This window comes from Cydia fagiglandana, chromosome Z, assembly GCF_963556715.1.
Source record: "Cydia fagiglandana chromosome Z, ilCydFagi1.1, whole genome shotgun sequence".
Taxonomy (NCBI): Eukaryota; Metazoa; Arthropoda; class Insecta; order Lepidoptera; family Tortricidae; genus Cydia; species Cydia fagiglandana.
Genome location: NC_085959.1, coordinates 34,769,012 through 34,784,041, shown reverse-complemented (window position 1 = coordinate 34,784,041; position 15,030 = coordinate 34,769,012). Strand labels below are relative to the sequence as shown.

General features: G+C 36.6%; 2 protein-coding genes across 2 annotated transcripts in view; one reads left to right on the top strand and one right to left on the bottom strand.

Annotated features, from left to right (window-relative positions):
• LOC134678556 (probable nucleoporin Nup54) overlaps window positions 1-15,030 on the top strand; it is a 294,899-nt gene that overhangs the window by 143,524 nt on the left and 136,345 nt on the right. The gene's annotated exons all lie outside the window — the stretch shown is intronic.
• Window positions 1-15,030, bottom strand: part of LOC134678546 (collagen alpha-1(I) chain-like) — a 56,332-nt gene that overhangs the window by 21,312 nt on the left and 19,990 nt on the right. Inside the window, exons 3-4 of the mRNA XM_063537133.1 lie at window positions 4,269-4,428; window positions 1,776-1,938 (exon numbers count right to left, since the gene is read on the bottom strand). Coding sequence (XP_063393203.1) covers window positions 1,776-1,938; window positions 4,269-4,428 — 323 coding nt within the window. The remainder of the gene's footprint in view (window positions 1-1,775; window positions 1,939-4,268; window positions 4,429-15,030) is intronic.

Sequence of the window (15,030 nt, the reverse complement as noted above, 5' to 3'; positions counted from 1 at the left end):
TGTAACTCTATCACAGATTATTTAGTTAAAGCAATCTGCTTACATATATTTATTTTTAGTTCGTTATCTACTAATGATAAAAAATCTCTTTTAACAAACTTGTCCTTCTTAAAGAGTCGCATACTGAAGATTCTTGAAGAGTATCCTTAAGAGAATCAGGCAACAAATCAGGCACCTTGATTGTACAAGATGACAGGCAAAAAATTATAAAATTTAATTTAATTCTTATCAATGTACTTTTAGCCAGTACGTGTGCTGCCAAACTCGTAGGTCCGTATAACGAATGTATTTTTAACTGAGTGAGTTGGCGGGTCTACAAACACGACTACAAGATATTTAGATTATCCCTCCAACAAAGGGAAATGAAAACCTTAATGCCGCGACACGTCACGCGCGAGTACGCAAAACCACTAAGTTAAATGGGTTTGGGTTGTGAAATAAGACGGTACAGTAACAAGCTATTTTTACAGCTGAATTTTATGAAAACAGCATGAACAGTGAGGAGGAGAAGTTGCTAAGCGGGCGAGGTGTTTAAAATTACCTTGACGCGCTCTTATTCTCTTAACAATAAAGTCGCGTCAATATCATTTTGAACACCTGGCCCGCTTAGCAACTTCTGCTGCTAACTGTACCTATCAACCTCCAGGTATTTATATTCGATACGTTGAACATTATTATTAAGTCAGAGTCAATGCCATCGGCATCTGCCTTGTTCGGTTGTCTGCCGCGAACTAGTATAATTTTTGTGATTGTCATGTCGTATTTTGAATTTAATTGTCGGTCAGTCTTCCAAATATGTATGTCAGTCCGCCAGTAAGTTATCGCCAGGTCGCCACGGATTCACCAACTTCAGGTCAATATCCAATTTTGTCTTAGAGAATATAACCAACGGAGTGGTCATTAACAGGCCCCATTCCCCTCTGTCGAAAAAAGGCGGATTTTGTGATCGAAGTCAATATCGTTTTAATTATCGTAGGTAGTTTCACTGAAAACATGATGCATGTGATAAACTTTTTCCTAACAAAATAATTTTGAACCATTTGTTACTTATTGATTCTTAGTTAACCTTACGCGTTAAACTCCGATCAATCAAATCAGTCCAAATTAATCCACTGCAGTGAGCCTCGGTGGTTGCCCTATGACGCCATCTGTTGTACGGGTAGGTAGTTACTTGCGTAAAAAGGAAAAATAGAAAAACCCTCAATACAGAAACAGAGAGAGAAAATAACTAATTAATCAGCTTCCATATAATTAATTCTACGGTTATTAAATCTGCGTAACAAAAATAACATAATACGTGTACCTATTTTTCGTAGAACTTTAGGTACGAGGAAAATTGAATTTAATTAATGGATTGAGAAAATAATTGAAATGATCAGAAGGAAACCTCAATATACTTATTAAACCTAACCCTTAAGTAACCTAAGGCTGCTAAATATCAACTCTAAGTTGAAATGCCGGTTAAGTCATAGGGGTGGAAAATAAAGCTTTAAGTACTTGGTTCATGAAAATACTAGTACCTAAACTCCACTGTATCGCTAGCTTTGTCTTCGAACACGCTGCTACTGACGTTAAATAAAAGCACCATTATGTCCATTATCCAACGTCCCTTTCTAATTATTATCAACATGTCTATTTAGTTTGCATATATTTTTTAAGTCTTTGTTATTTCGACTTATAATCGTATGGCTCCACGTATCGGTGCCACCTGCTACTGTAGTTTCACAGTTCACTGGCAGCATGAGCGGGTTGCCCTTTAAACTGTATGCACTTACGTCATAGTACTGATCCGTGGAGTACTGGGTGCCAACTACTAGTACGCCCGCCAGGTTGAAGGTGCTGCCCGGCTGACGCTGAAGGGCGACCGTGCCCCTAACTTCGCAGTCCACTAACAGTGTAACCGAGTTGCCCTTTATACTTAAGCCTAGTCGATGCCATCTGTGGAATCCAGAAAAAAACATACATAATTATAGACTTGATATAGACCTTGAAAAATAGGGGAACATTTAGGGATAACATAACATTTTGACCTGTATATTACGAGTAACAAGTGGATACATTGTTAGCTTTAAACCGTTTCCAAGCCGCACCTATCTGATAAGGTTTTCCCGAAAGAACCAAATGTATTCCAATTAATACAGCTTGCAATCTAGTTTGAATCTTAAATCGGAATGCTATACTAAGTATAGTTGAAATTCTAGTGGCGCGTATATGGTTGATAAATCTACTATGCCTGGAAAAAGGGTTAAAAGAATCTAATAATAACACCATTATTTCTTTTTAACCGACTTCCAAATCTCAAAGAAGGAGGTTATCAATTCGGTTGTGTTTTTTTTTATTTTTTTTTTATTTTTTTTTTTTATTTTTTTTTTATGTTTGTTACTCCATATCTCCGTCATTACTAGATCGATTTTGAAAATTCTTTTTTTGATTGAATGTATATGCATACAGATTGGTCCCGTTTTTGTCAAAACCCAGTTCTGATGATGGAATCCATGAGGAATCGAGGGAACTCCTCAAATCTTAAAGGCATACATATAGTGATTTTTAGGTTTTTATCAACAAATCAAGCATATACACCCAAAAAAGTGACATTTGATGAAGTGGAACTGCTGATGATGATCAGAACGGAACTCTTTAACGACGCATAGTTCACGGTTGGCGATTTGTCCTCTTCGTTATGTTTGTTAAGCAAGTTAAGTTTTTAAGCCACATTTTTGTCAAGCTCGAGTTCTGATGATGGGATCCATGAGGAATCAAGGGAACTCCTCAAATCTTAAAGGCATGCGTATAGAGATTTGTGTATTTACATCAGAAAATCAAGCATTTTCATTAAAAACTGTTGCATTTGATGAAGTGGAACTGCTGATGATGATCAGATCAGAACTCTTCAATGACGCATAGTTCACGGTTCGCGATTTGTCCTCGTCGTTATGTTTGTTAAGCAAGTTAAGTTTTTAAGCCACATTTTTGTCAAGCTCGAGTTCTGATGATTGGATCCATGAGGAATCAAGGGAACTCCTCAAATCTTAAAGGCATGCGTATAGAGATTTTTGTATTTACATCAGGAAATCAAGCACTTTCATTAAAAACTGTTGCATTTGATGAAGTGGAACTGCTGATGATGATCAGAACAGAACTCTTAAACGACGCATAGTTCACGTTTGGCGATTTTTCCTTTTCGTTATGTTCGTTAAGCAAGTTAAGTTTTTAAGCCACATTTTTGTCAAGCTCGAGTTCTGATGATGGGATCCATAAGGAATCGAGGGAACTCCTCAAATATTAAAGGCATACGTATAGATTTTTTTTTGTATTTTCATCATAAAATCAAGCATTTACATTAAAAACTGTCGCATTTGATGAAGTGGAACTGCTGATGATGACCAGAACAGAACTCTTCAATGACACATGGTACACGTTTGGTGATTACGAATTTCGATTTTGACTTGGACTGGGACCCGGACTCGGACTCATACCCGGATCCGGTTCGGACCCGGATCCGGTTCGGACCCGGACCTGGACTCGGATCCGGATTCGGACCCGGACTCGGAACCGGACTTGGACCCGGACTCGGATCCGGACTCGGACCCGGTCTCGGACCCGGACACGGACCCGGACTCGGACCCGGACTCGGACCCGGACTCGGACCCGGACCTTGACCCAGAAAACCACTATGATACCTTAACTAAATAAACAACTATGATTACCTACCATAAAATTAATGTAGGTATAAAGTACGATGATGCCAATCTTACTAGTCCCTCCCGCTTAAACCCCCGTACACCGCACGGCATGCGCCATTAAGTGGGTTAGGTTAGGTTTGAACTGCGATCCTCACAGAACCGAACAAGGATTAGGTTAGGTTAGAACTGCGAGCCTTACAGAAATGAAATGCTACTTGAAAAGTGGGTTTGATTAGGTTCGAACTGCGATCCGCACAGAACCGAACTGCTATCTGAGGAGTGGGTTAGGTTAGGCTAGAACTACGACCCTCATGGCTCCTCTTCACGATGAGCCAACGCCGGCCACTCCAAGGGACGCATTTATGCGTTAGAGGGAGCAAGTGATATTGCTATCTCATTCTACCGCATGGCTGCGTCCCTTGGAGTGGCCGGCGTTGGCCCAGCCATTATACAGAAGCGAAATGCTAGTAGAAAAGTGGGTGGTTTTACCCCCTTTTCTACATAGTGTATCATCTACAATAATCTTTCATCGGCCCCCATGGAAGTCGGTTTTTTTTTCTTAAAAATTATTAATAAGCTACTTACCTTCCATCCGCGATGTCTACACGAAACGTGAGCATCTCATGGTCCGGTGGGTCGCCGCTGGTATCCTCATAGTACAGCTCGATCATGGGGCCGATCAGCAGCTGGAGTTGTTCGTCACCCGCGTCGGAGTACAGCAAGAATAGGGTGTTTTGATCCCTGTCTGTAGAGAGCAATTCATAAATGCGTTAAGTCAAACAAACATCAAACATTTATTCAGCAAATAGGACACAGGGGCACTTATGTAAATTTTTATAACCTATAAAAATATATAAGATTTTAATTTTCTTTGGCACGTAACGCCGCATTGAGTTAATGTTTTCCTACACATCTATTATGTTAAAATTAGAAAATACGTGGGGTGTTGCAAGCACCCAAATCAACTCCCTACGAGTTTATGTAGGTAACGAAACAATTAGAGGCATAGGCAATATATATATATTCATAAACTTTATTGCACCGTAAACGTTGTACGAAAAGCGAACTTAATGCCAGAACGCATTCTCTACCAGTTAAACTTTGGGCCAAACAGAGATCGAAAGTAAAGCCACGGGAAATATTTACAATAGGTGTAAGATAAATTGAATATAAACACAAATATTTAAGCCAAATAACATTGTACTAATTCTAAACATAGGTAGGTTCATATTTGTGTTGATCTTCCATTTTGAATGGTGGCTGCGAGCCCAGGGACCAAACTGTAAGCAATTACAGTAAATTGTAAAATAGCGTAGGCGAGGAATGTAAATAAGGGCACTCGCGCTATGGCATATCCAGTCCCAAAACGTTCTGCAGTAGCGACCTTGTGTCTGGTATAATCTATGCTAAGCGCTGTACCTATACGTAACTCAGGGAATAACCACCGGCTTCGAAATATCTTAAAGTTAGCTTTGGCGCATTTAATAAAAATGCCACTTAACGCTACACAGACCCGATACTTTGTTGTATGTTTTTAAATATAAAAATTGGTATATATATTAAAACATACAAACATACAAGCTTTATCACAAATATGTTAAAGCCAAGCTACGAAATATCATAACAAAATATTGGCCTGAGGGCTATTTGTTATTATAAAACCTAAAAGTAGCAACACTACTGGTGGAATGCTCATCTGGAATATTTAACTCAGAGGAAACCAGAGGCGAATCATTTTCTTAATTTTAGACGAACACCATATGTGACAAACTCATATTTGTTTACTAGATAGATAAAAAAGTAAAAAGGAGCAAAAGAATTAGAGAAGAAACAATTGATTAAATGTAGAGGCTAACAACAGTCCTATTGCTAAAGAGCAATCTCTACCAGACTGTTTTGGATTTTACGATTAACCTAATATAGTAACAGCACCAGTCATGGGACATTTAAGAGGAAATTTGGAGTATTTATGATATTTCCCGTATACATGTAAATGGCCTACCGCTTAGCGTGTTAAAAGATGAAAGTCCTATCCGTCTTTCATGTTTTAGGCGTGTTGTATGAAAGATACAGCAATTAGTTTCCACATATTTAACAAATTAAAACTATGCTTTTTTTCTCCAGTCATGGACACCAAAGCTCCAGTAATGGGCCCCCGGTAATGGACGTGGATCCAGTAATGGGCCCCCTATAATGGACATTGCTCTATCAGTATAAAATATTGAAATGGGGTATAAGTTACGGCAAAAAAATCAATTTTTGGTATAAGCTTTTATCGCTGAATGCATTTTTCTTTCCACAGCCAGTTATTATTGTATTAGATCCATCGAGACAATTCTAATATACCCAAACACAATTAGTTAGGGTTTATTGCGATAAAGTTCCCATGGCCACCTCCTGTCTCCATCATCAGATTAGGTCCATGTTATCATAATATTGCATTATCATCCGATTTGCATACTTAATTACGTACTTACACAAAATTTCAACTGAATCGGAAATCGAAAAGTGGCTCAAATTCAGCTACCAAGATTGGACCCACACTAACTAACAGGGCAAGTTAAATAAAAATTTGGAAAAACGATATTAATTTATCCGAAGTCCGAGAATACCTCCTGATTGACATATTTCGTAACTACATTTGACTTCTGTATTGTTTAAACATGAAATTATGGCATGGCAAGCATCATTCTGTCAATTGTCCCATCATAGAACGTACGCAGTTTTACAGCTCCTATAATGGGATTGGGCCAAATACCACTATTTTTTTACATCTGTGGAGTCACAACATAGTGTGTTGTATACCTTATTTCATGGTAAATTCAATTAACAAAACACATTCTAGTTTTCATCAAGTATTAATTAATTGAAATTTAATAAATTAACTCACCTCTCTTAGCGAAGTTGTTAAGAATTCGTAGTGGTATTTTTTTTCAGTGACACGACAACTTTTGGGTTGACGCCAATTTCTTAAAAAGCAACCAAATTTAATGAAACTTCAAACTGAAACAGCTCTAGGACTCTTATTTATGATAATATACAGCCAGTGTTTATAAACTACTTTTAGATACTTATTTTAGAGGAATTATGTTTTTTTGTCCCATTACTGGTTCCACGTCCATTATAGGGTATACTACTATACATGCCTCAATGTTCGGTAAGCGGAAAATACCACGTCTTGGGTGCTATTTCAATCAAATTTTATACAAAGGCTCAGAAAGCCAGTGTAAGTTCTTGCTCCTTACACACATAGTCATTTCAGATCTCTAGGTCTTTTTATACTGGGTCACTGAAAGAGTCGACTCGCCTAGGCCGTGTTTAGTGGCTACGGGGCCCTACCGCGACCGCCGCGACGGCGCGCCGGGACCGGGATTGTAGCCCCCCGAGCACGATTGCCGGCGAAATGAAAGTGTCACGTACACTCGTACAGCAGTCGGACGGATTTCATATGTTTATTTCTGGCTGTGGTCATTTGTGGCATTGTGACTGAATCGTCACAAAAGGGCTAATCTACCCACGGTCCGATGGCAGTTCGTTTCCAGTTATTGATATGAGTACGCGGAATTGATTGATCTGTGTCGCATTTGTAACTTGCAAGGCAACCCTTCTCATTTATCTTGACTTGAAATTGAAATCGACATTTAAAATTGTTTACTTTTGAGTTTTCGTATTATAGGCGAGATAATATATGCATAAATTACCCCATGCAATTTTTTTCGTCCCTATTGTGCGAGTACTTATTATCTTCCACTTAATTTGCACATAGGTTATGTTGATTGAGGCGTATTCGAATTTCAGTCAAATCTGTTTCCGATATGATACTGATCTCTTGATAGAGAGATAGTATCATATCGGAAACAGACCGAATAACTGAAATTAGAATACATATAGATAGGTAGGCCTGTTAGTTCTAAATAGGGAATCAAACAGGAATCAAATAATCAACGTGACGATATTGAAAATACAATCCATTGTTTATTTGGTCGAACCGTTATTCCAAGAATAACTTTAGCCTTATAATCACGTTAACACTTATATATTTATTTGTATAACAGGCTGAAAGACTAACCATTACCTTAATAAATATAATTATAATAGCTCGATTTAGTTTTCTCCGAACAGACAAAAGTCGTAAAATGTAATATAGTTAGGTATGTACTCGAAGTCTGCACTTTTATTGCAGCAAGCGATAGTGGTTTGTATTTCTATTTCTTTGTACCTATCTCTGTAATCTACTAGTGGTAAGAATATAATAATGAGCCTAACTAACGCGTTCAGTTCATCGCAGAGTCTATGTGGATTTTGTTTGCATGTAATAAAATTAAAGATCCATTTCCCAGACCCCTAAATAGGTATGTGAAATGTATTTACACTAACTGTAGTTTCTACATATACATGTACTTACATACGTATGTAATGTACGCTGTCCGTCTGTATCATCCCTGGTCAAATCTGTAGTTTGGTCGTTCAATGCTTTGACGAATTCAATCATTCGGTGATGATACCTACCTTAAATTAAGAGCCTTGATTGCATTATGTGTAAGTGCGTACCTAAGTCTACTACATCCATCCATAACACTGACGACAATTTCGTGTACTAAATTTACAAAACATCTGTCGAGGGTGTCCCCAGTGCAATTTGATCCTAAAATACTTTATATAGACATGTTTTCAGAGATCACACCTTAGATGGACAGACCAAGGCGAATACATGTTTGGCGATACAAATAACAACCCTGATGGGATGCCATTTCAATCGCAGTAGCGAGTCTAAGCTCAAGCGAACTAATTTAGCAGAGCTAGCATGACTATATGTCAAAAGATATTATTATTCACCGTGAAATCGTTATTTATTATTGACCAAATCAAAAAACCTCTAACTTTGTGACCAACTACGTAAGTTATTGCCCATTCCCATATTCTTGTTGTAACGTTTTTGTAAACTTGTTGCAAGGAGATAAGGTTAACGTACGATGTACGCAACTTGCCAAATTTTCTCCTTTAAACTTTTAACGGACTTATTACCGTCAATGCCAAATAAAATCCTTTTCTAAATTAAAACATAAAAAAACATAAGAAGATAATTTTTCTGCCAAATTTGTCGATAAGTAACGTAGCACGCTTGTATTACAATGCACTTTTGAACGCCAGTGTACTTAGATAATTAATAAGCGCTCCTTAACACTGAATACTTAATAAATCCGTGAAATCAAGCTTTGGTCAACATAAAGAATTTCACTACGAGTAGTTTGCTAGAAAGCTAAATTTCATTACGTTTATCTACCTCTCTATCGCATCTGCGTATTAAAGAAATAGAGACACAATTAAAGGAATTTCGTTTTAGATTTTGCAGCAGGTGCTTTGAACTCGCTTCGATCGCGCGTGCAATCAGAATACTTGGCTCGGACGCCGCGCCGCCGCATGCACTTAATCTGACGTTCCGAGTGATTAGACTTGTGACGGCGGGGCCGAATATTCGATTGCAGGACCATCTCAATCGGTTGGACGCTTAATCGAATTCATTTTATGTTCGAAACAACCGACAAATCGACAGCCAAGTGGCGTGGTGACTGTGTACCTGTACAATTGTTTATACTAGCTATTTATTAGCTATATCCTGAAGGCGTTTGTTTTGTTATTGCTAATGCCATGCAGAGTTAGCTTGGTCCGACTCTACGTCTTCTTGTTATTAAGTAATGGTATACCCACAGTCAAAGAATATAATTTCATTACCAATTCTATTTCACTTTGTAAAATAAGAGACAAAAGATAAACATGGACAATTTTGGATCATACTCGTGAACGGGTGCTGTTTGTGGAGACTGGGGGCCGATTTTTGAATTTCGATCGTTCGATTTCGTCACTCGAAAATCGGTGGAAAATGGCCAAATGCTAAGTTTTGAAATACGAGCGATAGACATTGGGAATCTAGTGGGTATTGCCCACTCGTTTTCAATTCTACTAGTAGAATTTTAATGCCTAGTAGTGGAGATATTATTGACCGAAATTCACGAAATCGAGCGGTCGAATTTGTTACTCGGAAATCGGTGGAAAACGGCGAAATGCTAATTTTTGAAATACGAGTGATCGAAATTTGGAATCTAGTGGTATTGACCACTCGATTTCAATTCTATTAGTAGAATTTAAACGCCTAGTAGTGGAGATATAATTTAACGAAATACACGAAATCGAGTGGTCGAATTTCAAAAATCGATCCCCTGGTCTGTTTAAGCTAACACGAGCTATTACTTAATACTTAGTAACTTTATTTTATTTTATTAATTACAGTGAGACGCCTCATTCTGCTCTCGTATGTTTCTTTTCTCTTAATGAATGTATTAATTATACAGGATATTGACTCTTGGAGACCCTATACATCTCTAAGGATAACTTGATAAACTATATAACCTTATAGTTCTGATACCTAGTTAGAGACATTTACACCTCTAAATATTATAGAAGTAGAAAGTATTCCCCGATTCTGGCCCCGCCTCTCAGTGGTCCCCGATCCTGACCCCAGGGCCGAGCCACCGCCCCTGCTGAACCTAAAAAAAAAAAAAAAAAAAAAAAAAAAAAAAAAAAAAAAAAAAAAAAAAAAAAAAAAAAAAAAAAAAGAGCCCCCCATTTGAATTGATTGCGCTAGGTCTCAGCAGTGCCCGGCGCCTCCTTCAGGGACTTACGAAATACGCTAATTAAACAATACACCTTGTTCACCACGGTAACAATAGGCTTATCGACCCTTTTCTATTGTTCGATCTCGACTCGGGCGCGCTATTGTGTTACCGAGCATACTACCTGCCTGGACCCTTTCCTTAACCCACCGACGTCTCCATTCATGTCTTCTTTATGTGTGTATACTGTAGGTGTTTGTGATAGGTATTTTGCAATAGGTATTAGCGACAGCTATTTGCAATAGGTATTAGCGATAGGTACTTATTTGTGATGCATAGGTACTCTAACTATCAACTCTAATAACCCGCATTATCTTATTACCTCTTGGAGCTATTTCGATTTATAAGGAATACAGTTCTAACCTTCTTCTGACGTAGAATTTACACTAGTAATCCTTTGGCAGCCTAAACTAACCTTAACCTTTTACCAAACCTAGCTTATTCTTCGAAAACCTAACCTAAACCTAACTTGACCAAACCTAACTAAAATCAACCTAACTCATTTCAAACTAACCTGCTTTCACCTAGTCTTCCGATATAAAGTAAACTCGTAGTTACTTGTTTCTTTCTATTATTTAAAAAAATAACGAGGCGTGTGAGGCATTTCTTGTGCACTTGTGTTCATTGTTATAATAGCTTAATTGTTTTATTGATAGACGTCTATTATATTTTATACTGACAATGGATTTATTGCTTCCTATACCTATTCTTTTATAATTTGGGTTTGAGTAAAGAGAACGTCTGTTTAGATGAACTTGTTGATACATGTTACTTTGTGTGATTTAAAAAAAAGAACGAGACATGTCAACTGGTTTCAACATGATTTAGTCTAATACATCAACATTTCTTGTGCGTTGCTATTCATTGTTATAACAGCATAATTGCTTTATTAATAGACGTCTATTATATTTTATGCTGACAATGGATTTATTGTTTCCTATACCTATTCTTTTATAATTTGGGTTTGAGTAAAGAGAACGTCTGTTTAGATGAACTTGTTGAGACATGTTACTTTGTGTGATTAAAAAAAAAAGAACGAGACGTGTCAACTGGTTTCAACATGATTTAGTCTAATACGTCAACATTTCTTGTGCGTTGCTATTCATTGTTACAACAGCATAATTGCTTTATTGGAAGACATCTATTATATTTTATACCGACAATGGATTTATTGTTTCCTATTATGCTTTTGAATTTGGGTTTTAGTAAAGAGAGCGTATGTATTAGATGAACTTGTTGAGACATGATTTTAACGGTACTGTACCCTGGTCATAGTGACACAGTATAAAAGCCGAAGAGAAATGAGTTTGAGTAAGTATTACCGTCGTGGCAGTCCACTGTATCAGAGCTCCTTGTATCTATTGCAGTATATAGAAATATAGTGTTAATTCAACAGTGAAGTGTTTAAGTGTTTATAGAAAGACCCAACAATGGATGTAAGTATGTCTTTTATTACCGTAACTTACTTTGTTTTGTTTTCACTTGTGTTCTTTGTGTTTTAATTATAAAGATTGTAGACAGTGTGTAAATTATTGTTTTATATTGTTTCAGTTCACTGAAAATACTTTCAAGAACTATTACTACCCGGATAATAATAAAGACGAATCAAGCGATGAAGAGGGTACGCTTGGTTTCAAAGTTAAACAAGCCATCGCAAAGAAACGTTCAGGAAACAATATCGATAGTTTCTTTGAACGACCTAAAAAGCAACCCAAAATTGTGAAACGGTCTTCGAATGTGAGCAAAAGTTCACCAGACGGTGTTGCAAACTTATCATCCGGACAAGACGACGGGGCATATGCATCACATTTGATTAAAATCGAGATATATGATATGCAAACAATTAAAAACATCCCACCCATGGAACACTGGAAGCATGCGGACTTCAGATTGAAATATTTTGCGCTGGAAGACGATTTGGAGCTACAAAATACGCGAAATATTATTTATAACATAACAAAGCAATTAGCTTCTAAGGACAGTAGTGTGAAATATTTTATAGATAATAAGAAACAGTGATAGTTATAATTATTAATGATAGTAGTAGCTTAATGATTGTGTTAACGTATTTCTCATTTTTTACCTCTCCTTAAGTACATTTTCCATGTAACAGATTTTTTTGTGTCGTCTCGTTTTTAAGTAACAAAGAATATTAAGAAATATTTTGTAAATAATAAAATTTAAAAAAAATGTATAGTTTAGAATGGTCTTTGTATTATATGAAAAAATAAAAAATCTTATTTAAGTACACGTATTATTTTATTTCACAAAAAATGTTTTAAACATATTCCTTAATATAAGGTCATTACATACAGAATTATCAGAAAACAAACTTAGCATATCTTTCATAGTTTTTCCATGATATTTAAAATACAAATAAACTAAACAATATTCACCACAAACTGAAGTAAAATGGTTTTGAAGAGGTTTATTGTTAAAATACCACTGTCTGGTGTTTCTTTTTAAAAATAAGTTATGGTAACCTGAAGGCTTCCTTCCGAAGGAATCAAAATATTCTCCTATACCAGTAACATCAATGTGTATGGCAACCCAGTGGGAGCCTGGTTTCGTGTCAGGGTCCAAATTACTAACAATAAAGACAGGTAGATCGACCCAAATAGGTATTTTGTTAGCAGCAAAAACATTTGTTTCAAAAAGTGGGTTTAATTTCTTCATACAAAATTGTATCTCATTAGTATCCATAATTACTTAATTAATAACAATTTTTGTCTTGATGATGCTGCAAACAATGACTACAACAAAATAAAGTAAACGAAAGAAAACATTGTATTTATATAATTATGTTTTTCAACTATTATAATCTACAGATACATCACGGTTTTTGTTTATTTCAATAATGTTATCAAATTCTGCATAAACGATACAATTAATGGTGCTAGTTAGAGCCGAATCAAAGCGTACTTCTATCCGAACACTTCCATGTCTAACAAGATTCCAATGTGAAGTTGAACTAGCAGATAAATCTGGGGTTAAATCAAAACATAACAAACAATAACCTCCACCATAATCTGTTCTACTTATTCCATTACCTTCGTTGTGAAAATGAATACCAGTTCCGGAAAATAAGGTGTGATATGCCGCCGCTATTAAACCAGAACTAAATGACGGTTGTAATGTTTTAGAAGGAATTTCATGACCATCTACAAACAAACTAAATGAATTCATATTATAGTTTTGAAAATTAAATGGATTCAAAGCTAAATTTCCATTAAAACCTGAATTTGATACAAATCCAATAATACACCGTTTAGGAATTTGTCCGAGAAATATATTATCCAATGTTTTACCCTGGACCCCTGATGGTATTGTGAGAACCTTAACTTCTGCTCTCGTAATGGGGTACTTCGCAGTCGTTGTTGCCAATACTTTTTGATGGGCTAACAAAACGCTAGGATTAATTTTTGTTCTTCTAACAATGAGACTAGCATCTGTTATTTGTACTTTAAATTTTTTATCTTGATGACAAATTAAATTAAACGATTCTTTTGATCGGACTAACTTAATACGCAATTCAACGCCATTTATCAAGAATTTCTCTTGGTTAAATATATCGCCATGCAAATGTCCAATCATTTCCACTTGCTTACTCTCTTTGATAAATTCTAGTCTTTTCTGAAATCCTTTGTTGTTGGCGTCAACGGTATCCATAAAATCTGGGGTATCCTCATACCATAACCCACAAGTAAGATGGGTTTTTTTGGCTGCCGGTCCATAGTTGAGAAGATTTTCCATATAAGCACGGTAAGCATATGTATTGTTTGGGGGTGATATGAGTTTTTGATTTAAATATACATCAAGTTGGTTGAAAAGGGAATGTAGCCAGTTATTGGTGGGTCCAACTCCGGCATCTGCTTTTAATTTTGTCCCATCTTGATTCAACACTTTAGCAGTAATATGTAACATTGTGTGTGATAGATCAATGTAGTCATCTCCTGATCCAGGTACTTGAAATTCAATGGGGCCATCATCACTTAAAGATGAAATTGGTTTGTAATGAATCCAATGTCCGCTTTCAATACTTGTCTGAGTTGATGGAAGGGCAAATATATCTAATTCTGATTTTGCACATTCACATGAATGACTGTGTAGAAATGACATTATTTAACTTGAAAATATATCGTTATTTTTATTATTATTTTTACTTCCTCTTCGTCGCGATGCTTTTCGAGTAATGAGCGGTTCTCTTCTTTTATTCGACATTTTATACCCAGATCCTGACATGAGAGAATCAATTTTTTCATCAGCCTTTCTTTTTAGGTTAGCGCTCGCTTCCTTAAATCGTGATCGAATGGAACTATCCATAGGACGAGAATTTACCATATCAGATAACAGACCAACCCCTGCCCCTAAGGTTTCTTTTCCAATGGTTTTTAAACCGCTAGATAACAAAGGGAGCACTGATCTAAATAGTCCACCCAAAAAACTGCCTATACCATGTCCTCGTTGGTATGGAACTCCCTTATAGACAATACCTATCCCAGAGCCGGCTTGGTGTGAATAATAATGTTCGTAAGGACAAGAGACTGACGATCTGTTGTAAATCATTTTACTCGTTGAAAGTGTAGCTTCACGCAAGAAGATCCAAATTGAAATGGTACTCTGACACCAGTCGTTGTTCTTATATCTATTTCAATTGTATCGAACTCTCTTCGTAA